At 49.6% G+C, this 24,558-nt stretch overlaps 3 protein-coding genes and 1 non-coding gene across 4 annotated transcripts; 3 read left to right on the top strand and 1 right to left on the bottom strand.

The window, feature by feature from the left end:
* Nucleotides 1-1,778: 1,778 nt before the first annotated feature.
* LOC101771087 (putative GDP-L-fucose synthase 2) lies at nucleotides 1,779-3,160 on the bottom strand. The gene is made up of 2 exons (XM_004965647.2): nucleotides 2,531-3,160; nucleotides 1,779-2,424 (listed from the first exon to the last, which is right to left on the bottom strand). The coding sequence occupies exons 1-2, from the start codon at nucleotides 2,998-3,000 to the stop codon at nucleotides 1,887-1,889; spliced, it is 1,008 nt and encodes a 335-aa protein (XP_004965704.1). The 5' UTR covers nucleotides 3,001-3,160; the 3' UTR covers nucleotides 1,779-1,886.
* A 9,069-nt stretch (nucleotides 3,161-12,229) lies between these two features.
* LOC101770689 (probable GDP-L-fucose synthase 1) lies at nucleotides 12,230-13,648 on the top strand. The gene is given in 3 exon segments (XM_004965646.4): nucleotides 12,230-12,266; nucleotides 12,352-12,401; nucleotides 12,403-13,648. Coding segments are annotated over 3 exon segments (987 nt in total). The 5' UTR covers nucleotides 12,230-12,244; the 3' UTR covers nucleotides 13,318-13,648.
* A 2,419-nt stretch (nucleotides 13,649-16,067) lies between these two features.
* On the top strand, nucleotides 16,068-16,140 carry TRNAE-CUC. The gene has a single exon. It is a non-coding gene; the product is annotated as a tRNA-Glu (tRNA).
* Nucleotides 16,141-16,341: 201 nt separating this feature from the next.
* On the top strand, nucleotides 16,342-18,161 carry LOC101770017 (protein SIP5). Its single transcript, XM_004965644.2, has 5 exons — nucleotides 16,342-16,728; nucleotides 16,848-16,899; nucleotides 17,445-17,490; nucleotides 17,768-17,849; nucleotides 17,926-18,161. The coding sequence occupies exons 1-5, from the start codon at nucleotides 16,342-16,344 to the stop codon at nucleotides 18,001-18,003; spliced, it is 645 nt and encodes a 214-aa protein (XP_004965701.2). The 3' UTR covers nucleotides 18,004-18,161.
* The last annotated feature ends 6,397 nt before the right edge of the window (nucleotides 18,162-24,558 follow it).

Raw genomic sequence — 24,558 nt, 5'->3', positions numbered from 1 at the left:
AGAAAATTCGGTGCGGGTTCCTCCTGGAGGGAGTTCCATTCCATTGCGATCGATGGCGCCTGGAGCAGCAGCAGGTGTTGGAGACGAAAACGACTCGGGTTGACCCGTGTCTGCCCATTGAATTCGATGGGGGGTTTTAATGAAGGAGGTTTGCGAAGTTTCTGTCGGCCGTGGACTTTGGGTTGGACACCGGCCCGGCGAACCGTGCAACGCCACCCGTCTTTGTGATCTAAACGGAAGGCGTGGAGGAATGAATGAATCGGGGAGGCGGTGACCCACCAGCACCAGCGCATGTGAACATTGGCGTACGAGGACGACTCGCCCCGCCGCCGCCGCGGCCACGTTGCTAGGTGATGAACGGATGATGATGAGCGGCCGGACACGAGTTTGTTGACGCGGGATCGAGTGGACAGCAGCAAGCCAGCCACGTGTGCTATGAGCCTATGAGCGAACACCTACCTGCGTGCATTAGCTCGTGCAGTCTGCAGTGGCGTGCTCTGCGTGTCCAACGCGGAGTGCCGAATTGGCAAGTCCGACACACGCGCGTCAAGTGATAATGGGCTCGCTCGGAGACCGCCCACGGGCCGGCCAACCAAACGGAAGAAGTATATGTAACGAAACTAAAAGAACGTCTCGCTCGGTCGGCCTGTCCGCGCCGGCCAGAAGCCCAGGGCGATGACAGCCCACAACCCGAGCGCTTGCTGGCTTTTTCGGCTGTTCGGCATCGATCGATCGAGTGGCTGAGAACCCGAGAGAGACCTGTCCACCTCTCTTTCATGGTGCGTTTGGCAACTAAGGATTGAAATTAGAGGTTAGGGAATTTACTTAGGAATATAATTTTTTTATCTTATTCCCTTGTTTATCTTTTGAAGGGATTTAAGAGTGGAAATTTAAGTGGGACTTCGTATCCTTTGTTTAGTATAAGGATTTAGGGATAAGAAATTATATCTTAAGTTATGATTAACGGTGTAGATGCATCCTTCTTCCAATTAAAATAAATTCCCAACCCTCCCTTTAAGAAGTAATTGGTAGGAGTTGCCCCCTTTAAACACCCATTCCTCATTATTCCATTAAAACTCCCATGACCATCAAATAAATGAGAGAATTTTGGGTATCTCTGAGGTAGTGGATTGGTTGGTACCAGCAACTATTATGTTTTAATGATCATGCCAATATCTAAAATGTGTTATGGGGAATTATTATTTTCCGTACCCCACATGGAATGAATAAGACACGTTTTTTCCGTCCAGAAGGTGCCGTGACTCACCTTTTTGAGAGAGAAATGACAGTGGATTGATCAAGACCCCGAAAACCACATCGTGTGGCTAAGACTATGGTTTGTACATCTTGACACGATGGCGACGAAGACTCTCAGGACAGCCCCTCATTTCCACCTCAGAAAACCACATCGTACAACTCAGATTAGAGTTTGTACCATGACTGTCGGTGGCAAATGCACAGTCGCAAAGAAACTGGTGGTGCAGAGGAGCTAGTGTCGTTGAGATTTTATAGTCGGAAAATGATGCACAACAATTAGGAGGAAGCATAAAGAATCTGCTGATTCGTCCAATGCCAATCATATGGTTGGCAAGGATCGCCTGAATCTAGAGATGATTGCCCTCTAGATCGTCCCTACCTCTTATCAGCATTCTCGTAGATTTGGTGTTCTCTGTCTTTGTCTATGTACAGTGTGATTCAGCGTGAAGCAAAGGCAGTACTGGGAAGTCTGGATGACATAAGATTTGTTACACATTTGTGCATATCATCTACATTTTGAATAATCCACATCAAATACTGCATGCAGTTCAAATACTTCATTAACAAGTTTATTACAGAACAAACTGCAGCTGTTCAGTCTTGGATACACATCCAGATATGCTATGAGTTCATTCTTTCAAGTTCGTGGCGCAGTCACGCAGGTAACCCTCGTACAGCTTCTTCAGCCCATCCTTCAGCTCCACCTTGGGCTCCCACCCCATCGCCCTCATCTTGGAGCTATCCAGCAGCCGCCTCATCACGCCGTCGGGGCGGCTCGTGTCCCAGACGACCCGGCCCTCGTACCCGACCACCTCCCTCACCATCTCCGCGAGCTCGCGCACCGTCACCTCGCGGCCGCTCCCGACGTTGACGTGCTCGGCCCCGGAGTACCTGTCCATGAGCAGCACGACGGCGTCCGCGGCGTCATGGGCGTGCGTGAACTCGCGCAGCTGGAGGCCGGAGCCCCAGACGACGACCTCGGCGGCGCCGGCGGCCTTGGCGTGGTGGAACCGGCGGATCAGCGCCGGGATGACGTGGGAGTTCTCCGGCGGGAACGGCTCCCGCGGCCCGTACAGGTTGTTGGGCGCCGCCACGATGGCGTCCATGCCGAGCTCCGCCCGGTACGCCTGGCACATCTTGATGCCCACGATCTTGGGGATCGCGTACCTGCATGCAATTTGATTTTTTTTGTCATGTTGCTGCATATGTTTTTTTTTCTTTTTCGCATCTTGTTTTTTGCATGCAGTCGTGCACACCGGCATGCAGTTCATACCACTCGTTCCCCGGCGCCGGAGGGCCGGCGAGGAGCGCGGACTCCGGGATGGGCTGGGGGGCGTCGACGGCGTAGACGGCGGAGGTGGCGAGGAAGAGCAGCTTGCGGACGGTGCCGCAGAGGCGGGCGGCGGTGAGGACGTTGGTGGTGATGCGGAGGTTCTCGGTCATGAAGTCCACCGGTGCGGCGGCGCTAGCGTGGAGGCCGCCCACCTTGCCCGCGGCGAGGATCACGTAGCGGGGCCGCTCGGCGTCGAAGAACTTGCGCACCGCGGCCTCGCAGGTGAGGTCCAGCTCGGCGCGGGTGCGGCCGACGATGTCGGTGAAGCCCAGCGCGGTGAGGCGGCGGTGCACGGCGGAGCCCAGCATGCCTCTGTGGCCGGCGAGGAAGACCTTAGCCGACTTGTCGGCGAGGAAAGACGCCGTGCCATCGTTGGCAGTAGCATGTGGCGGAGTCCCGTGGGAAGGCATTGTAAGGTTCTGCGCTCTTGAAAGCTGAGGTGTAGATCGAGCATGTAATATGTTTCTGTCGTGCCGTGGGCCGTGGCTTGCATCGGCGGCCTTAAATAAAGGCCCGGGACTGTGGAGTCCGACGCTCTCGCGAGTGTGCACGTCTCTGCACCTAATAATGTTTTGCGCAAAACAAAGTACGGCAGCGTGAGGTTGTTTTTTAAACTAAGGTTAAAATGAATTAGAAGTAGGATGAAATCACTATTTTTTGATTCATCAGTTTTACCTTCACCGGTGAAGTCGTTTTGGGAGAATCCCTCCCAAACGAGGTCAAGTTAACATATATGATTAGCCAATAATGCATGCCACGGTGGATAGAATCGTCTCATTACCTGTGGTCACTTTAGTACATTGATGCTTACACAAGCGGTCTCGTGCATACACGTAATCTTGGATAATCTATCGTAGACAACCACTGCAATGATTTGTCTTTTTCTCTCTCGTAGTAATCTCAAATCCCTTGATTTGTGAATGAAATACAAGAATATTATGAGTTGCATGGCAACCACAGCTCGTACAATGGTAAAAAGTTTAGTGCTATGAGGCGGTTGTTTCGTGAAACAACGATCTCTTTCTCCTTTCTTTCTCTCTTCCACATCAGTAAAAATCCTATATGATATTGCATGAAACAACCTACGAGACTGTGTAGCAATGTACTGCCTTTAAAATTGACACGTTTTTGTTGTTGCATATATATGTCGTGCTCTGCAAAATTAGTCCTGATTCCTCCTCGTCTCATCATCGCGTAAGCTTAACATATACTTATATAGTACACTGCTCCGTCCAAATACTTATGGGGTGTTTGGCAGCACTCCACTCCAGGAAAATTAGCTCCACTCCACCAACTCCAAAAAACTCACAGCACGTCTAGCTCCACCAACTCCAGCTCCAGAAAAAAGTTGCAGCTAGGGGTCAGATCCACGTTTTTTGTGGAGTACCTCAAGGGGTGCTCCAAAACTCCAGTTTCAGACCTCATGGAGCTGTGGGGTAATTACCCACCATGCCACTGATTACACGCGTACCGCTTCGCAAAACAAACAAAACACCGTTGTTTCCGTCGCCCCCTCCCATCCTCTCCGCCGCCAGCCACCGAGTCTCGCCAGGCTCCGCCATTCTCCGGCCCAAAATGGCTCCGCGCAACCGCGCCACGGCACCCTGCCCCCCTCTCGCGGCCGTTCCAGAGCTGCGCCCGCCCCCACCCCCGCCGAGCCGCCGCGCCGTCTGCCACAATGATAGGAGTCAGCGGGCGCGATCACAACTGTAGGACCCGCGTCATGACCCTGACGCCGTGGCCTCGCCGCCACCGCTGCCCCCACGCCGTGGCCCTGCCACCACTGCCCCACGGTTCGAGCCTAGGCCATCCACAACTCACCTTGCTATACGGGTGATTCATGAGAAGGCATGACTGGAAACTGCAAGGAAGAGGGGAGAAAAAAGAACAGGATGACATGTGGGTCCATTTACAATGGGTAAAATAGACTATTCACAACAAGTCCTTATGTTTCTGGAGCCGGAGCACTGCAATCTGCCAAACACGTACAACAGCTTCGTGTTTTTCTGGAGTTGGTGAAGTGAAGTTGGGAAAGTGTGGAGCTGGTGGAGTGGAGCAGTTATTGTAAGGTGGAGTGCTGCCAAACACCCCCTTAATTTGCTAGGATTTTTTTTTGACACACTGACATGCATGGTTCGTTGTTAGGGCAAGTACAACGGCGAGACAACCCCATCTGTATAGAGTCACGTAAGCAAAGAAATCCGACGTGTATAGTTATTTAATGATGAGAGAGAAGGAGGTCGTCGCCTCATGAGGCGATGGCACAGACTCGTACTCCGAGAACAAATAGCCAAAAACTGCTGTTGTACGACTTGTTGCCAGCCAACGATGGCTCCTCCGGATCAGCTGTGGCGTGCGAGAAATCAATGAGGATGGTAGTAAAATCAATTCCGCGCATGCCAAATCCCTTGCCCCACTCACTAGATGCTACCGGAACACCATGGCCAGCGCCGGTGATGAGCACCGTATGATGTTGCTCCGCTGGCACTCGTTCTTCCCGGAGCGCCCCGCGATGGTGGTGCTGCGCGCCCACCGCGCTAAGCTCACCCGCACCCCTCCCTGCTGGATCCCGCCGAGAGCCATGTGAGAGAAGCGAGGATGCGAGAGACGGGCGAGATGGAGGATGCGAGAGATGAGCAAGAGTCACGGCCTCCAGGACACGGTGAAGAGCTAAGATTTTGAACGCACTATAATCTTTTCATTTAGTTTTCCATTTTATTTGATCTCCTCCAAACTTCATAGGTGTCATATTCGTATATTCATATAGTATTTAACTCTATACGATTGAAAAGCTTGTTTGATCTTTGCTCAAAGTACTTTATCAGAAATTCAAGCACAAGGTATAAGGTTCGTAACACCTGGTGTTTTAAGTCATCAAAGGTAACTAAGAAAAGCCAAAAGCCAAATTATGGAGAAAGGGAGAAGAAATTGGCTAAAAATCAAATTCGAGTCAAATTTGACCGAAATTTGAATTTTGAATTTGAAATTTAGAAAAATTTGGCAAAAATATGGAATGAAGGGATAAGAGTGTTTAGAACTTGAAGATCAAGATTGGGGACAAAATCTGGTCCTAAATATCTCAAGAAAACCAAAGAAAGAAATTAAAACCGAAGTGTACTGTTCATTACCCGATAATAGGAATTTTAGAAAAACAGCACAAGTGTCCATTTTGGAATTTGATTTCTGCCAAAATTTTCAAATAAGTGGATCAAGACAACTATACAATACTGAAGTATGGACTTTGTTCAAGAATACCAGGGTGTTGTTGATCAAGAACCACAAAGGGAACCAATTTAATTTGAAGCCTAAAGTTGGCACTCTGCCATTTTCGGCCAAGTCACTGAATCAACAATTTTCCTAAGTCTGAAAACAGTGATAAATGACTAAGTTTGGAGCAAATTTCAGAAAAATGTAGTGTAAAGGTTATATGTGTTTATGGGAAAAATGGAATCTTTGAAAGTTGTAGAACATGAATGGATGGAAGTTGGACTGAAAAGAATAAGTTTAGGTCACTGATAGTAGATCAACAGATGGATATATGGCCACATAGGATAATTGACGAACTGAATAAGGTGTTCAAGGTGGATTCAGTAAACTGAAGGAAGGAATTCAAAATTCCCAACAATTGGATGTTTATCTCGGGTCAGAGCAAAAATAAAACTTGGAGAGTTCGAGTTTATCTACAACATTGCTTAAAGGACCGTGGAGCCGTCGGATTCAAACTCGACCGTGTTTTGGATCTAAAATTCGGGCATCAGAAAAACAAGAAGGGGGGAGGGGTGACAGAGCCGAGCACGACGTGTCACCGCCGGTGCTTCTGCCTGCTGTCCAGCTCGACATCTAGGCCACCTCCGCGCCACGCAAGTCCCTAGCTAGGTCATGGTGTCGACCATGCGCACGGTAAAACTTCATATATCTACCGCTCCCGCCGCCGCTTTCACCGTCGGTTCTTTTTACTGCCGCCGTCCTCTCTGTCAAACCGCCACCGCCGAGCAAAATACTCCCACCACACCGCAGCTCTCGTCGATTCCCTCCGTCCACACCTCCACCCACACCCCACCAACAAGCCTAGCAACTTGTTGCCCAGCCCCTCCGCCGGCGTACCCTACATCGCCGTCGTTTCCGTCCGCCACCGCCGCACCTCCTGCTCACGGTGAGCACCTCCTTGCCGTCGTTCTCTTTCCATGAGGATAGTCGTAGGTGAGTCTCTGGGGTACTAGGAAGCCGTAGGGGTAGTTGTCGAGGTAGGCCGAGCCGTCGTCGTGCGTAGTCACGGCCGGCCGTAAGCGCCGCCGCCCGCCGCCGTGGAGAGAGCGGCTCCGGCCACCTCCCGGGGAGCTACCACCACGCACGGGTGCGCTAGGGCATGGGGATGCTTCCCCGGCCTAGCCCCGTCGCCGGTAAGGTGCCGGCCGGCGAGCCGCACCGCCCCTATCGCGCTCGGGTTTTGGCGGGAGGAGGAAGAAGGGTCTGGCGTCAGCGGGCCCGCGCGTCAGAGGAAGCGAGGGAGAGAAGGAGGCTGGCCGAGCGGAGGAGTCTGGTGGGCCGGGGTCTGTTTGGCCCAGGCTCCAGTGCGGGAAGGGCCGGTAGGGGAAGAGGCTGGGGGCTCGGGTGGTCCAGCAGGCCGGTTTCGCGGAAGAAAAGGAGGAGGAGTAGTGGGCCGTTGGGCCGGTGCCGGGTTAAGGTTTAAAAAAAGAAAAAGAAAAACGGCCCAGGGAGCCCAATAGGAGAGAAAGAGGCCGACGGGTAGAGTGAATAGGAGTAAGGGGTGGGTTCGAGCCCTGGGCCCAGCGCGCAAGAGAGGGGGTAGGAAGAGGGCGCATCAGAAAAGTAGGCCGGGGGGTTTTCGGGAAAATTTTAGATTTCCTTTTGTAAAATAATAGATTAAATCCGAATCTCACCTTTTAAATCACAGAAATTTCTAGGGGTGTCCAAAATTAGTGAAACCAATTTTGTTAGGATTGTTTTATTTTTCTTTATGCATTAAAATTTTTACACCCTAGGAAAAATAATAAAAATTTAGGTATTTGTTTAATGCCTTTTCTTTAAAGTATTTAAATAAATACTTAATCTTTGTTAAATGCATAAAATATGGAATAACATTTCATAATCACAAATTATTCTTAACTCATAGGAAATTTGGTTTCAAGATTAGAAAATAATTATAATATCTTCTAAAAATAAAAGAAAAAGCCTTAGGTAAGGTTAGTAAAGGAACTAAAAATGGTGGGTTAATCTTTTCGGGTTTTTGTGTGTTGGCTTGCAACTTTATCATGATAAGTTGTATAGTCCCTTGTTGGCTTGCAACTTTATCATGAAGGAAAGTTGTATAGTCTTGTATTCAAAAAAAAAAGTTGCATCACTAACCCCTGCATATGCTTTATCATAGACACCGAAGCACCGGAAGGGGATTTCTCAGAATTTTCAGAAGGATCTCCGGAGTTCGAAGAAATCATTGAGTTGGTCCCTGCGAGGCCAATCCTTCAGACAGTGCTAACTTTTTTATAGAACAAGGCAAGCCCCAGTGCATTATACCTATTTATTTTGGAGTCATTATTTCATGTGCCATTTATCAGTTATTTGCTATATGAATGCACTAAGTCTAGGAGTTGCTTGAAACCCATTCTTGTGCATTAGCATACCTTGTTTTAAGGACATCTTTGCCACTTGTTCAACAATTAGTAAGTAACCTAAGTCTAGAAATGCTTAGTTGCCTAAGTAATTGGTTTACCGAACCTTAAGGTAAAATGTTGGGTCATACATGCTAAGTATGGAAAGTAGCTGGAAGGTTAGAAAGCGGATAGAAGCTAGAGATGTAGTTCTGTCTGCTAGATTAATTTGGTTAAGGCCCGATTCGTTGTCTTAACCTTTGATCAAGTGAAAGACATCTGATCACTTACTGGGTATGGGACCAGTAAAGCCCAGTAGGTTAGTAAACCCTTTGATCGGGAATACTTCGTACCCGCGCTTGATGTGCTGGAGATTGGCAGGGGCGTAGCCTAAAACTCACATGGTGATCAGGCCAGACGTGGGGTCCCATGTGGGGGTGCGTCCCTGGGTCCGGGTAGTCTTATTCCCAATCATTGGATTTGCTAATCGAAAGGTCGTTACGTACGACCCGGACAGTCGTATATAACTGGTGATCAAGGTACTCTCCTACAGGATGTAATTTGATCCGGATCGCCGCAATTCTCGGTTATGAATGCACTTGATCACTGTTGAGCATCGTAGTATGAATTCATGAATTGCTATACCTTCCACTAATGTTTTGGTGTATGACTTAGTACCTTGTTGTTTACAAGTAATCCTTTTATCATCATTTAGAATGGTTAGGTAATAACTTAATTGAAATAAAAGATAAAGTTAAGGACGCTCTTATACTAAGCTCTTTTAGCAAAAAGTGTGTCATCCAGTACACCAAAAAGCTATCATGTAATTTCAAGAAAAGCTATTATATTGGTTAGTCGGGTAAGCCTTGCTGAGTACCCCGTACTCAGGGTTATCCCTTGTGGCTGTTTTCAGAAGCACCGCAAGAATCCACCGAGGAGGAAGCCCCAAAAAACTAGGGTATTGTTACGAGTCTCGCAATACCCTTAGAAGAAATCTTGAATGCTCATCTCCCACCTGAACCGTTTATGTTTAAATCCTAGAACCTCTATCTAACCTGCACTGTTAAGTTTATTTCAAACTATATCTTGTAATAACTCGTACCTCGTGTATGTATGTAAAAATGTAATATTTGTTGATGCTTTCCCATCGCGAAAACAATCCTGGTGTATGGCTATGAGACGTAACGTGGATCATTCGAGGAGTCCTAGGGACACTCAACGGACGACCGGACTTATACTGTTTTAAGTGCGTTTCGGATAATTGCTGTATCGACAACGATTAGGCGCATTTAAACCAGTTTAAGTTGGGCAGTTCCGCCACACTCAGGGGTGTTTGGTTCCCACCTCCTAAAATTTTAGCTCCTAAAAAGTGACTAAAAGGACTAAAGAGCCAAATACTATGACTAAAAGTGACTAAAGACTTTTAGGAGGTTTCAATTCCTTTAGAAGCTCCACCCCCTCCTAAAACCTCCTAAAGCCCATCCAGGACCCCCACTGCCCCTCATTTATTGCCCCCATCTCTCTCCCACTCTCCCTCCCGCCCAGCCCCTCGCCGCCATTCCGCCCGCCGCCGGCGTCCCTCCCTGCATGGCCCCTGCCGGCGGCGTCCCTCCTGCCGCCCAAAGACTCCCACGACAACCCCAGCCCCACCACCAGACCCCCTCGGCAACCCCCACGGGGTCCCGCCACGCCGCACGTCGCTCCCTGTCGCCGCACCCCGCCGTTGCCCCGTCGTCACCGTCGCTCCTCGCCGGCATCCTCTCCTGAAGATTCCCCGTCGGATCCACCCCCGAAGCAGCGAGCGAGCGCCGCCTTCGGGAGGGGCATGGCCTGCGCGGGGGAGGAGAAGGGCGCGAGCGGATGCCACCGTCGGGCCCTGCGCCGGGAGGAAAAAGAAGGCGCGCGGCCGGCGGGTTCGGTCAGGCAAGCACTGCCGTCGGGCGGGAGCTCGACCGACGCGGGGGAGGAGCGCGGCCGGCGCGTGGGTTGAGCTAGGAGGACGGCGCCAATGCAAAGCAACTATCCTACTGGATCTAAAAAAGGAAAGAACAAGAAGGAATCCACATACATGCAGAGAAGGAGCAGGGCATGGGGAGGGCATCATGATCCTTTTGCCACAACATTTATTGCCTTTAATCAGTTTTAGGAGGTGGAACCAAACAGTCTTTAGATCATGGACTAAAGGCTGACTAAAACTTTTTAGGAGGGCACTATGGTCTTTTCATCTTTCTTCCTCTTCCTCACTGATTTCGTATTTATTTGATTTGTGTAAACTAGTATTTCATCAATTAATAAGTGTAAAAAAATACAACTATGTATTATAGAAAATGAGTAACAAAATGTCACATACAGATTAAATATACACTTAATCACCATGATTCATCTATCTATACATCAATTTAACAGTACTAGACAACTTAGGCCTGGATTGGTTCTTTTGCTTATTTTTAAGCACCCGTCACATCAAATGTTTAGATACTAATTAGGAGTATTAAACGTAGACTATTTACAAAACCGATTACATATGGCGAGACGAATCTATTAAGCCTAATTAGTCCATGATTTGACAATGTGTTGCTACAGTAAACATTTGCTAATGATGGATTAATTAGGCTTAATAGGTTCATCTCGCTGTTTAGCCTCCACTTATGTAAGGGGTTTTGTAAATAGCCTACGTTTAATACTTCTAATTAGTATCTAAATATTGATGTGACACTTGCTTAAAAATAAGCAAAGGGAACCAAACACCCCTTAATAGACAACTACTGTATAAGTCTGCATGTGATAAACATGCCCGATTGTGGACTATTCCGCCTGGTGTGATGCGAGGCTAAGTGCATCAAATGCACAATTTATGCCACCGCGGAAAAGGTTGATATTGATGTCCATCAAATGTACATTAGCGGGGACCTACTATGTAACGTGTCTTCAGATCGTACACCATAACCGCAGTCCGCAGGATGCATATCTAGAGGAGGTGCCTGACGTGTCCATCGTTCTGGAAGAAAACTACACTGTTCACTGGCACATGTATCAACACGTGATAATTATTTTTTTTTTTTGGAGAGGAAACGCGTACTAGATTGAACGAACAGCGGAACGCCGGAATGTGACTTTCCGGCCCGCCGCCTCTTTCTTGTTCCATCTGACTGTCACCCAGCCCAAGCAGTAACAATGTGTGTGGGAGAGGCGAACCGAACGGCCCGTTTGGTGCGCACAGCAACAATGCGGTGGAACGGCCCGGTGGTGTGGATTTAGTGGCGGCCCAAAGCCCAGGCAGGCTTTGTTGACGAGCTCCAGTGGTGAGAGGGCTTGGCCCGAATAATGGTGGCGTGCCGACGATGTTGGCTGGGCTGGGCTGTCCTCTCGGACAAATATATACCAGAGAACATGTGGACGCAATTTTGGCCCCTTTGAACGAAGAGGAAAGCTCACGCAGCTCGTTCGTGCGGGCGTGCGGCCAGTCGTGTACTCGTGTTGTTTGGCCGCGAACAAGTGCAGCAATCGCAATGCTACACCTTTTTTTTTTCTTTTGAAAGTCGTAGTACTGCAGCTTGTGTACCAAAAAGGGCAGCAATCGTACAAATTGACTCATTGACGAAGGAACCCGTGCACGCTGGCTCAGTGCTCATTCTTTGGATCCCGTGCGGCCTCACGTGCCCTCTCCTCTGGCATCCTCAACCGAGTCACACTGACATCCTCTTCTCACGCAACGGCCTCCCGATCTCTTATCCCATGGCAGATGCTTATACCAATCTCTAGGTGAAACGTGAGAATTACCCGAACAGCGAGCACTGCTCTCTTTGCCCATCCTAATGCATGAAACTTGAACGAAAACGATTTTTTTTTGTTAAAGAAAAGGGCAGAGTCAGTGACTAAACAGGTCAACGGCTTCCGATGTACAACGTGCCAAGCCGCAATTCCTGGCCCGCCCGGCCCACGAATCCTCTTCCTTAATAACAACGGCCCCCCAAAATCCCAAATCCCCCCCGGCCGGCGAACGCGAATCTCATCCGACCATCCATCCATCCATCCATCCGGCGACATGGGCACCGTCACCGCCGCCGGTAAGCCTCGATGCCTCCCTCACCCTCCGCGGACCCGACCTTCCCGGCGACGCTCATCTCTGACGCCACGCCCCCTCTCGCGCAGATCCGCACCCCTCCTTCCTCGCCGACAAGGACGCCAAGGTCTTCGTCGCCCGGGCACCGGGGCCTCGTCGGGTCCGCGATCCTGCGCCGCCTCCTCTCGCTCGGCTTCACCTCCGTCGTCGCCCGCACCCACGCCGAGCTCGACCTCACCCGCCAGGCCGACGTCGAGGCCTTCTTCGCCGCCGAGCGGCCGCGCTACGTCGTCCTCGCGGCGGCAAAGGTCGGCGGCATCCACGCCAACTCCACCTTCCCCGCCGACTTCATCGCCGCCAACCTCCAGATCCAGACCAACGTCGTCGACGCCGCGCTGCGCTGCGGCTCCGTCCGCAAGCTCCTCTTCCTCGGATCCTCCTGCATCTACCCCAAGTTCGCGCCGCAGCCCATCACGGAGGGCGCGCTCCTCTCCGGCCCGCTCGAGCCCACCAACGAGTGGTACGCCGTCGCCAAGATCGCCGGCATCAAGATGTGCCAGGCGTATCGCATCCAGCACGGCCTCGACGCCGTCTCCGCCATGCCCACCAACCTCTACGGCCCGCACGACAACTTCCACCCGGAGAACTCGCACGTCCTGCCCGCGCTCATCCGCAGGTTCCACGAGGCCAAGGCGTGCGACGCCCCCGAGGTCGTCGTCTGGGGCTCTGGCTCGCCGCTGCGGGAGTTCCTGCACGTTGATGACCTCGCTGACGCGGTCATCTTCCTCATGGATCACTACTCCGGGCTGGAGCATGTCAATGTGGGGAGTGGGAGCGAGGTCACCATCAAGGAGCTCGCTGAGCTGGTGAAGGAGGTGGTGGGGTTCCAGGGGAAGCTGGTGTGGGACTCCAGCAAGCCGGACGGCACACCCAGGAAGCTCATGGATAGCTCCAAGATACAAGGGATGGGGTGGAAGCCCAAGATTGAACTCAAGGAGGGCCTCGTCGAAACCTACAAATGGTATGTTGAGAATGTCGTCTCGGACAAGAAGTAGAGCGATGCCAATGGTGGTGTCTTGTTCTCCATTGCTACTTTCACAAGCTGCTGTCATGATTTGTACTATTCCTACTATGGTTGTTGCTCATCAGGTCATACAATTCTGTGTTATAAGTTAACCCACATAGAAGAGGTTTGTTATAATGTTATGTGTTGGCTGAATAATCTGTGGGTCAAATTAGTATACTGCTAGAAGGATAATTGATCTTGAACACTTTTTGTTGAGAGTTTAACGACCAAAACTGATGGATGGATGTTCTTGACCTTGAAACAACTGCTTGCTTATTGAGCAAGCTCTTTTTGATTTGTGAAATATCACAATGTATTCAGGAAAAAAAAATCAGTGCTTCATATCCTTCAGTTTGTACTCTACTGATCACTATTGGAATTTGAGATGAACTTTTGATCAAAGATGTTGCCTTCAACTGATTTTAATGCCATGAATTGGACAATCATGCTCCATATCCTTTAGTTCTGTCGACGCTTCTTGATACAAAGTGTTGGGGGGAAATATTAACGATCTCCTAATGCCCGTTAAAACAACAATCATGAGGGCCCAGGCCCACCTGAGGTAACGAAGACTGCCGTCGGCCCAACATGGGGAGGAAGAGCCCCGCTCCGCCTCGCCCGACCCAGTGCCCCGGGGTCGGACATTCCCGACCCCTTGATAACCAAACTCCGCCTCACCCGACCCACGGTCCCAAGATCGGAAGCGCCCGACCCCTCGCTGCAAGACTCCGCCTCGCCCGACCTAGGGCGCCGGGGGTCGGACTCATCCGGGCCCACATGACAAGTATCCGCCTCGGGCGCAGATTGGAAGAGAGCGCGGATCTCGTGGGCTCCCCTGTCGAGCTCGCCATAAATGCGCCGCGGCTCTGGCGCGCAGAAAGGCGCCCACGCTCCCGACGCAACCCGCCACAATTACCCATGCACGACCGCACAACACAGGCTACAGTGGCTGCGGCTCTCTCCGATTCGCTACAGGGCACTCATGGCCTGCGCCGCCTGGTACAGGAGGGAGCCCCGCCCGTTCTCGCGCCCCGCGCATCCGGCGACAGGGACGCGACGCTCGCGTCCCACGGGCCATCAGCAAGATAACAGGATCTGCCGCCTTCCCCGACGGGCACAGATGCCGCGACCGAACGCCATCATCATGCCTGGCGGCAGCGGTCACCAGGGAGATCGCCGATAGGATCCGAAGGCAGCCGCCCACTTCCGGTGGACGCGCCGACAGGAGCCAAAGGCCGGAGCGGGGGGCGGCGACCCGGGGACTTGGTCCTTCCCTTTGTATTGTATTTTACTTGAATTAGCTTATCTCTTTTACTTCTCCTTATGCCTGGCTCACTTGTAACCCTGATGGCCTCCTTGCGCTATAAAAGGAGAACCGGGAGCCCTGAGACAGGGGACTCTCTCGAGCTAACAGAACACACACACTCTCCCTCAGAACATCAAGGCACACCCAAGAGACTTGGGACCAGCTCCCTCTCTCGCCCTCCTGTAACCCCTATTACAGACCCCGCGTGGGCAACACGAGCAGGACCTCATACTGGACGTAGGGCTTTCCCTTGCCCGAACCAGTCTGAACCCCGTGTCTCCCACGCCACCATCCGAAGCCTTACGCGCATAAAAGAAATTTACTAGTCTTAGTCTTGATCTGCTAATCTTGACCACGACAAAAGCAGAGTAGCTTGCTTAATGATAGAGTTTTGCTCTTCTGTTTGAGTAAGCACTCTGTTAGCACCAATTTTGGTGGAACAATATTGTAACCTACTATGTTTGGGCAAGCACTTTATCCATTCAGAAAGTAACTTTGTCTTCTGAAAATGGTGAAAGTTAGCCTTCAGCTGAACTGCTGAAGTAACTAGAAAAACTCAGAAGGAAAAGAAAAACATTTTCTACATGAAGCATTCAGTTGTCTGTTACTGCACTCTTCATAATGTTATATCACAGTAAAGTCCAGATTTGTTCACCATAATGGAAATTACAATACAGATATCTTGACAATTTCACTCCTTATCGAAGTTGTCTGGTATCAACTGAAAAAAAGGAACTGCAGCTGACCTTTTCTTTTATTTCTTCATCAGTAGTTTAAGGCAGCACTCATGGGCTCATGGCAGTAAACATTTTGAATTTTTTTGCTTTTTCTAAGAATAAGAATATTATTTAGTTTAAGCTAAAGCAGACAGCAAGCGTGACAGAAAAAATGAGGAAACTGGTATGCTGCCTGATTCAACATAGTAACCTTCAGCCTCAAGTCTTCCTTTTCATTGAGATTCAAATAGGCCAGATGGATTTCAGATTTATGGATGCCAAGGTATGCTGCCTGATTCAACATCATAACCTTCAGCCTAAAGTCTTCCGTTTCATTGAGATACTAATCTATGAGATGACTCGGATGTCAGATTTATGATGCTGAAAATCAAATTTCCCCATTTCATATGTAGTTCATGTGGTGTTTGTTTCATCAAATGATAATTCCCAGTTTGTGTAGGTTTTGCTCAAATGATAATTCCCAGTTTGTCTAGGTTTTGCTCAAATGATTATTCCCGGTTTGGTCTGTATGGTCAAGCTCGTATGTTTGTGTGGTACCTGTACCCCACTGTTTGAACTTGGAACAGTCTGTTCTGTACATTGAATTGGGAAATATACTGCTGAGTCACAGGCTGGAACAAAGGCAGCTGAAACTGTTTTGGAGAGTGCTGCCTATCTAACTGGTTATAACGGATCTAAAGCTAGTGCTTCACGAGATCCGTTGTAGTCTAGCTGGTTAGGATACTCGGCTCTCACCCGAGAGACCCGGGTTCGAGTCCCGGCAACGGAATTTTTTGTGTTTTTTTTTGCTGTCTTATTTCTCGTTAGTTCTCGCCAGATGTACCTCTTCGTTGGACTTTGATCCATCAGAACATCAGCTTTGCTAAAAGCACCCCCACGATCCTTCCAGCAATCAGCTGAAAAAGTGTGTAACTGAGAACAGAGGCACCATCACATCCATCCAGCACATTTCAAAAGGTAGAAGAGAACGATGCCTTGCTTCCTTCCCTCCATTTCTCCTTTGCCTCCTCAGCTGAAAAAGCGCAGCCAGCCACACTCCACGATCCTCGTCTCCTTCCACACCAGCATCGATCATGCAGAACCAGAACTGCGGCTGCGGCAAAAGGCTATAAACCACGGCTCCCCTCGCAAGCGCACCGTCGGCATGGGCAACGTTGTCTCGGGCGTGCAGATCCGGCGGCGGCTTCCTGCGGTGGAGGAGCGCCTCACGCGGCCGCGCCGCCTCGTCCGGGAGCTTCCCGACCTCGACGCCGGCCGCCTGCATCGCCTCATCCGCAGTGGCGACCTCGCGCCGTGCTTCGACCCAGCCGAGGACGCCGGCGACGGCCAAGCGGAGGAATGCCCAATTTGCTTCTACGTATGATCGATCGCTCATTAGTCATTCCTGTACAAAACTTCACATGTTCTAAAACTGCTCCCTGTTTCAGTTCTTTACTTCTTCTAATTTAGTTTTCTGTCCTTTTGCTGTCCATGCAGTTCTATCCGAGTCTGAATAGATCCAAGTGCTGCGGCAAAGGGATCTGCACTGGTGAGTTTCCTCGTTCTCAAGCTTTTTTTTGCAGCAATACCGCAATAGGATACGTGCTGTGTATTTGTCGGGTTACTAACACTTCGAACTTGGAAGCAAGCAGTGTCCTATATATTTGTCTTAATTTAAAATTTTCAACAACATGACATCACAAAAAACAATTGGTAAAGAATATATGTCCCCGATTCGGCTCCTGGCCTCCTAGCACCAGCTCTGCCATATCCTTGCCAACTTTTTATCTTTCAAAAGTTTGTGATATTGCAGTATGATGTATGTGTACTTCAATTAATTTGCGGGAGAGCTTTCTACCAGCACCTGAAAAACATTATTATCATGTAAAGTTCCTAAAGACCCAAGAGTCTGCCTTAGGCCAAAAACACGAGTAACTGCACTGTTTCAGACCATGTGCAGTTTCAGTATTCTGTGCATCTGCTTTCCTATTTTTACTACGTTGTCCTATTGCAATTTGGTTTTGTCTACAGAGAATTCGCATCCTTGTATAAGTTTCTGGCCACTAAATTGTTTCATGTTTCTTCTGCATGCAGAATGCTTCTTACAGCTGATGCCGTCCAAGACTTCTAACGCTGTCCAGTATCCTATTTTGCAACTTATGAACAATTGATATGAGATCTCTGGATGTGCATTGTAGTACATTAGGAGTCCCATCGTCGTACGAAACATCTTCTACTGAACTCAAATTTTCAGTGATACTCAACGCTTCAAACTTGCATGGCATTAGTCCTAGAATGTTCAGTTTGATTGGAGTCTTAGACAAGTAACCTTAAGTTGGGACACAATAATACATGGATGAGTACTAGCTTGTTCGATTTTCTATCCAAATCCTTGAGGTCCTTAGCTAACAGTGCAGCTGCCCTTTCTGCAAAATCAAGTTTTACGCAATTGAATACCGAGGCGCTCACACAACAAGTGAGAAGAAAACTAAACAAGAGGTATGTTTTCTGCCCGTAGATTCTGAATTTCGCATGGTACTACTTATTTACACGTCTTTCATCCAACCTTGTGCAGGGAGAACAAAACGTCAATGAGACTAAATTGAAAGAACACTCGAAATCTCGGATTGCCGGCGAAAATATTCATCCTTAGAATTAGCAAGCCCAATTTTACACTGCTGCAAGCTTACTAACCTTATTGGTATTTTTTTCTTTCCTGGGAAAGCATCCATGATTGCCATGACTCATAGTACTAACAGAATTATTTGGATATCATTTCGTTCAGAAAAGAATCTGTTCAACTTGAGTGGCTCCGCATTGTGTTCCACTGTATGTTGTAGCAAAAATATTCTGCTAGTGGCTGTAAAAGAATGAGGACTTGGTGTCGAATTGTACGTTGATTCTGTAGGCGGCTCTGAAGACAAAAATTAAGCTCCAAGTGCCCTTAATTACATTAGTGGTGATCAGGGACTCCACGTCAGCACCCAATAACACGACAACAATTACTTGGATTCCGTGCGGTGCACTTGATACACTTCAAGATCATTGTATTCTTTTTTGCCTTTAACAACTTTTTTTTCAAGAAAGATGGTTAGTGATGTTAGTTTTCTCATCCTGCTACCGCTCTCAAGTTCAGAATCTGATAGCCTCTTAGCATCGAATGTTTCTTCAGCTCAGATGCAACCTTTTTGACTCGTTTCGGAATTCTCCAAACCAGATGCTTGCTTTGCTATGTTCAATAACTACATTCCGAGTGTTTGCGGTCATTTGTCAAACTCCAATACTCCATTGTCTCAGGAAACTTTCCTTTGCTGTATTAGAATCTGAAACTTGTTTCACCACTGCCTGAATAAGGTTCCGGAAGGGAGAAATCGATGCAACTTACTTGAGTTCCCCATAAGGATTCATCAGAAACTACCCACAAACTAAAATTGGTTTCTCGTGTACTTAGGCACCAAAGCCTTCACATGAGGCATGCCCAATCTAGAAACCCCTACTCGGTATTGAGAACTCTCCAGCGCAAAAAAAAATGCAATAGCAACCACTGATTCAGACAAACCTCTTATCATTTCCTAGGACGACGAACTGCCAATGGTGAAGCTCCAAAACATTAGGTCGCCTTCACATGCGCCCGTGAAGGAATCCAGCCACCTTTTACAGTAGGCATCATGTGCAACAAATATACATTATTCGAAAACTGCGGCTATAAATTGAGACTGCGCCCTGAACAAACCATCAGCCATCACGAACACAAAGCTTGATCAGTGATCAGCAATGGCCTCCAGCAGAGCCCTTGCTCTTGCTGGTCTTGTGGTGCTAGTCTCAGTAGGCGTTGCAAATTGCAGGCCAGTGAGGAGCAATCTGGGCCTTGGCATCGGTGCCGGTGGCGGCCTAGGCATTGGGCTTGATCTTGGGCTGGGTGGTGCTAGCTCGGCGTCTAGCTCAGGACTCAGGAGGCCAGGGTTCAGGTTATATTGCCTGGTCTGGTCCAAATGGTGGTTCATATACCGCATCCGGTCGTGGTTCGGGCACCGGTCCTGGTTTCGGTTATGGCTCTGGCTCCGCCTATGGGGCCGGCAATGCGGGCTCAGCTTCCGTTTGCGGTTAAGGTGCAGGCTCAGGATTGGGCTTGGGCTCGGGGTCTATAGGCTTGGGTACTTCGATTAATTTTTTTTTTGACCGAAGTCAGTAGGGGAAGCTTCTACCTATTTTTTTAATAATTTTTTTTATTTCAGACCTCTTTAATTTGATCCCACAGAGAGTTAAACTTGGACCTGCTGGGTGCTACTCAGGTGCTCTAACCACTAGGTTAGAGACTCTTTCGCTACTTTGATTAATGTTGGTGTTGGGATTGGTGCAAATGGTGGAACTAACGGTGGGCCTGATTGCAATACCGGTTCTAGCATGAGTTCAGGTTCGGGGTCAAGCAAAGCCTCATATCGTTCATGTGGACGTGGGTCTTCCAATGTCGGTATAGGTTCGGGTTCAGGGGTTGGTTTAGGTGGGTTGACTGTGTTCGTTGGCGGGTCTAATTCTGGGCCAAATGGTGGATGCTCAAATTGTGGGTCAGGGTCTGGATATGGTTCAGGGATAGTTGGTGACTCATACTTGGGATCGGGCTGGTGGCTCTAGCTCATCCGCCAACTCCAGCTCTGGGTCTGGCATGAGCACAGGCTCAGGCTCCGGTGCATCTGGTTCTAGTTCGAGCTCTATGGTTGGATTAGGCTCGTCATCCGGCTCTGCTGGAATGTCCTACGGCTCCTCAGGTTAATGTTTAGTAGCACTACGTGATTGTTCAGTGTAGCGTCAAATTGCTTGTCATAGTGTAGCATTTTTCTGATTGGATTTTCACTTGGTTTCTTCAGGTGTGGGTTCATCAAGTGGAGTGAGCAGTGGCGCCAGCTCAAACTCCGGCTCCGTGTCAGGTGCAAGCTCAAGCGCTGGCTCGAGCTCTGGCTCATTCAACGCATCAGGCAGTGGATCAAACTCGGGCTCAGCCTCAGGCTCAAGCTTGTGGCCTGGTTCTGGCTCCAGCGCTGGGTCCAACGCCGTGTCTTGAAACATGGCTTAGATAGGCGCAGGCTCGGCTTCAGAATCCGGCTCATTCTCCGGTGCCAACACCGGCTCAAACTCAAACTCGGGCCCATGGTCTAACTCCAACTCCAGGGTGAGCTCGACTACATTATCTGGCTCCGGACCTGACGCCGGCACCAGCTCTAACGTGGGTTCGAGCTCGAGCTTCTCGTTCAGCTCCGGTACGAACTCCAGCTCCTACTCAGGAGCCGGGTCATCTAGCTTGTCGAGCTTGTCATCTGGCTCGATGTCCAGCTCAGGTTTTGGGTCTGGCGAGGGTTTCGGATGTGGGTTTGGGCCTGGAGCCCGGTCGGGAGGCTTCGGTATTGGCGGCGGCGGAGGGTTTGGAGCCGGGTACGGGTTCGGAGCCGGAGCTGGTGGCGAAAACACTGGTTGGAGTAAAAAGCATCATTAAGCTACTCCATTGACAGAGGGAGAGAATCCATATGTACCCCACGCATGATCGCGCGCCAGAGCTCCGATCCCATCAACCACTAACATGGCGGCATGCAACCACCACTCACTCGCCCTCCAGTCCTTCACCACACCAACATTTCATTGATCGGAGCCGATCGAGCGGAAAAAAGGGCCAGCACCAACGCCACATTACCGATCCACCCCTGACCCAACGAGCCGTATCAGGAAGGAAAACAAACGAAAAGCGCAGTGTCCCCCCGGTATAGATGGCTAGATGGGCTAGGCCCGCTGTGCGGCCCGTAGCATGGCCCAAAAAAGCCCGTCATGGCCCGTTGTAGATAGTGCCTGGACCAGCTTGACACGATGCGTTGGGCCATGCCTGGGCCACCTCCCTGGCATGCTGGGCCAGCCTGAGCCCAACACGATTATTGGGCCAGCCTGATGCAGACCCGATACCCCAGCCACCCCCTCCCTAGCCGTTGGATCAGGCGATCACCCCCTCCCCGACCATTGGATCCGACCGTTGGGGGAGGGTGGCATATAAGTCGGCGCTAGCCGCCTCCCCCGACCACAAACCCTAGTGGCTCATTCCTCTCCTCCGTTTGGCCGACGCTTTACCTCCCTTCGTCCCTCAACTCTCTCTTGCCCTCTCGTCTCCTCCTTCTCCAGCGACTGGAAGCTGGCTTCAGTTGCCACCCCAGTCAGAAACCCTAGCCTCCCGGCTCCCCTGCCCACTCCTCTGTCGTGTCGCTGCCTTCCTTGACTCCCGTCGCTCTCCACCTCTCTCTCTCTCTCGTCCTCTAACCTCTCGCACCTCTCTAGATCTAAATGACGAGATCTACTCTTCGGCCGCTCTCGTCATGTCCTTGTTAGATCCGTTGTTCGTCGACCTCGCCGATCACTCTGGTGCTCCGGAACTATCGGTAAGAGCTCTGACCTCACCAGTCGCTCTGGTGCTTCGGATCCGGAACTGTCGGTCTCGAAGTTGTTGAGGGACCAGAGTTCCGATGAATCGATCGTTCGTCAACCTCGCTGGCCGTTCTGGGCCTCTGGATTCATTGGTGAGCCATCGATCTTGATCTTCTCTGCTTCTCTCTTGTCTGCTTCTTGTCTAGTTATCTTCTTCACTTGCCTTCTCTGCTTCTTATCTAGTTGTCTTCTTCACTGCTTGTCTAGTTGTCTTCTTCCCCTACCCACTCCTCTCTCCTGTCGCCGCCTCCCTCGACTCCCATCCCTCTTCGCCTCTCTCTCGACCTCTCGCACCTCTCTGGCTTTGGTGCTCCAGGTCCGTTGCTCGTCGACCTTGCCGGTCGCTCTGGTCCTTCGGATCCATTGTTCGTCGAACTCGCCGATCGCTCTGGTGCTCTGGATTCGCTAGTAAGCTGAAACGAATCGAATTTCCGTGAGGAGAATCCGACTCCCTTTATCCTTGTTATTGTCCCTGGATCATTAGCTACCACATACAGAACTCATTTCAGCATAATATCACATCCATAACACGATGACAGTACAATTTTTTTTTATTACATCTCAGAATGTGAGAGTACGATCTGGTACATGCCCCTTGGGCTAAAGGATATGAATAAAACCAACGCAGCGGTAACTAGCTTCGGGAAGCATCTCCATCATCACGATGTTCTCCACAGGCATTCTTAAGCGTAACACTTCAACCCTCAGTCGTACCAACCGTCATGGTTATTGTAAAAATTGGACTCGTAACCTGCAAACTCACGAGCTGTCCCCAAGGATTGGGATAGGTTCACATCACCATCCATATGCAAGCTTTAAGTGGCATATTACTAGTGGTCAGAAAAATATAGTCAAGGAATAGGCTCAGATTTCCTATGCAGCAGCAAGCATAAAGAATGAAACTCCATATCCATCATTCCAATCTCTCAACACATCGAGTACACCTGCCTTGACAAGATCCCTATCACCAACATCCTAACTCCATACTAGGGTCAAGGTGAAGGCTCCCTCCCTTCGTCTCTCAACAACTACAACCAGATCCGAAAGGGAAAGGGAGTAACTTCCCCTCTTCCCGACTGCAATTGCGGCTCACAACACACAAGTAGCTGTAAGGGGGAGGTAGAGATTTCCCAAAAACAATGGAGAGTCATCACGATACAGGGTTGTCCATGAATGAGGACGCGGCTATACGTATAGTTTTAACTCTGTAGAGTGTGTACACCTGTACCCATCTCGAAGTGAGACAACCAGGGACCAGCCGACTGAACATCACACTATCGAGTGAAAAACCTGGGAGTTACGATACCATCCTGCATCCGGGCTCGGATGTGATCCTCCACAGAGGACCACCCTGGAATTGTGAATCACTCCCACCAGGGTCAATCGGGGGCAAAAGTTCTGCACCACTTCCCCCTACACAGATACTTTATCCTACGGCAGGTATGGTACCGCACTTGCCAGTCTCGACCCGGACCTAGACCCATAATTCGGCGAGTGGCATGCACGTTTAACATATTCCCGTGAAGCATGCAGACCCACTCAGTTTTTGACCGGGGTGAGCTCCTAACTCCTAAAAGCGTCTCCACAACATGATCCGCAACTGCACCCATAATAGGTATCACCACCAACTCCTATGCTCCTTAATGGTGTACTCGCAACAAGTACCAAATAGGAAACGTCCGAGAATGGACCCCAAGCCCCCAATCTGAAGATTGGGTTATGTAAAGCTCACCCCCATCAAGTATCCAAAAATACCATCTCCTACCGGTTTTAACCCCACACATGCCAAGAATCTTATTCACAATATCCCATACACATGCAAGCATCGCACATCGTGTATATAAGTAGCATAGTAGTAGGTCAAACAAGGATATAAGGCATAAAGAAGGCTATGCAAGGTTCATCATCATCATGCAAGGACTAACGCACTAGCATACTAATTTAGCAATGTCTAATGGGTATTCAATTTAAATGGGCATGAACCTGAGTAGTCTTCCTCCTCGTAGTAGTCCTTGAACGGCTCCGGCTCCGGGTTCAGCTCCGAGTCTCCGGCAGCTCCCAATTACGCAATTACCATAATTATCAGAAGTCTAGTTGCAAAAAAAAACTCAAAAGAGATCCAAAGAAGAACCAAACAAGAACAAAACCTAGTCTAATGCGTGCTGCATGATTTTAGAAAAAATATGAAACTAATTTCATAATTTTTAGAATTAGAATGAGTTAGTTGTGAATTTTTGAAGTTGAAAATATTTTCCAAAATTTTGACTTGATAGGCGAAATCAAGAAATAAAAGGAGTTAGCTGTTAACTGGCTGTAGGTCAGCTGCAGTCTGGATGCAAACTACCACAAGGGTTTACAGGTAGCTTTGGAGTTCTAAAGGTTGGTGGTTAAGTTGATGTGAGAAGTTTCTAGTTTCTGGGGTAAAAATCGGAAGCTCCGACTTTGGAACCGGGAGTTCCAGTTTGGAACAGGAAGTTCTGCTTAGGATAATCGGGTGTTCCGGTTTTGGAGAACTGGATGTTTCGATTTCAGCTCTCTTGGGGAGGTCTCCTGGGAAAGACTCTGGATGCTCTGGATGGTTCAGGTGATAAAAACCAGAGGTTCCGATTTAGAAATCGGTAAATCCGATTTCCACGGGTTCGACCGTGGTGAGGTTTGTGCGCGTGCAAGCGTGCAGCTCTGGCCACAGCTATGACACTGCCATGTCGTGTGCACGGGCACCTAGGCTTCCCAGGGTCGCGACATGCAC

Source organism: Setaria italica, chromosome IV, assembly GCF_000263155.2.
Source record: "Setaria italica strain Yugu1 chromosome IV, Setaria_italica_v2.0, whole genome shotgun sequence".
Classification (NCBI taxonomy): Eukaryota; Viridiplantae; Streptophyta; class Magnoliopsida; order Poales; family Poaceae; genus Setaria; species Setaria italica.
Note: the sequence above shows the minus strand (reverse complement) of the source record. Positions and strands in the feature narration are given on the sequence as shown.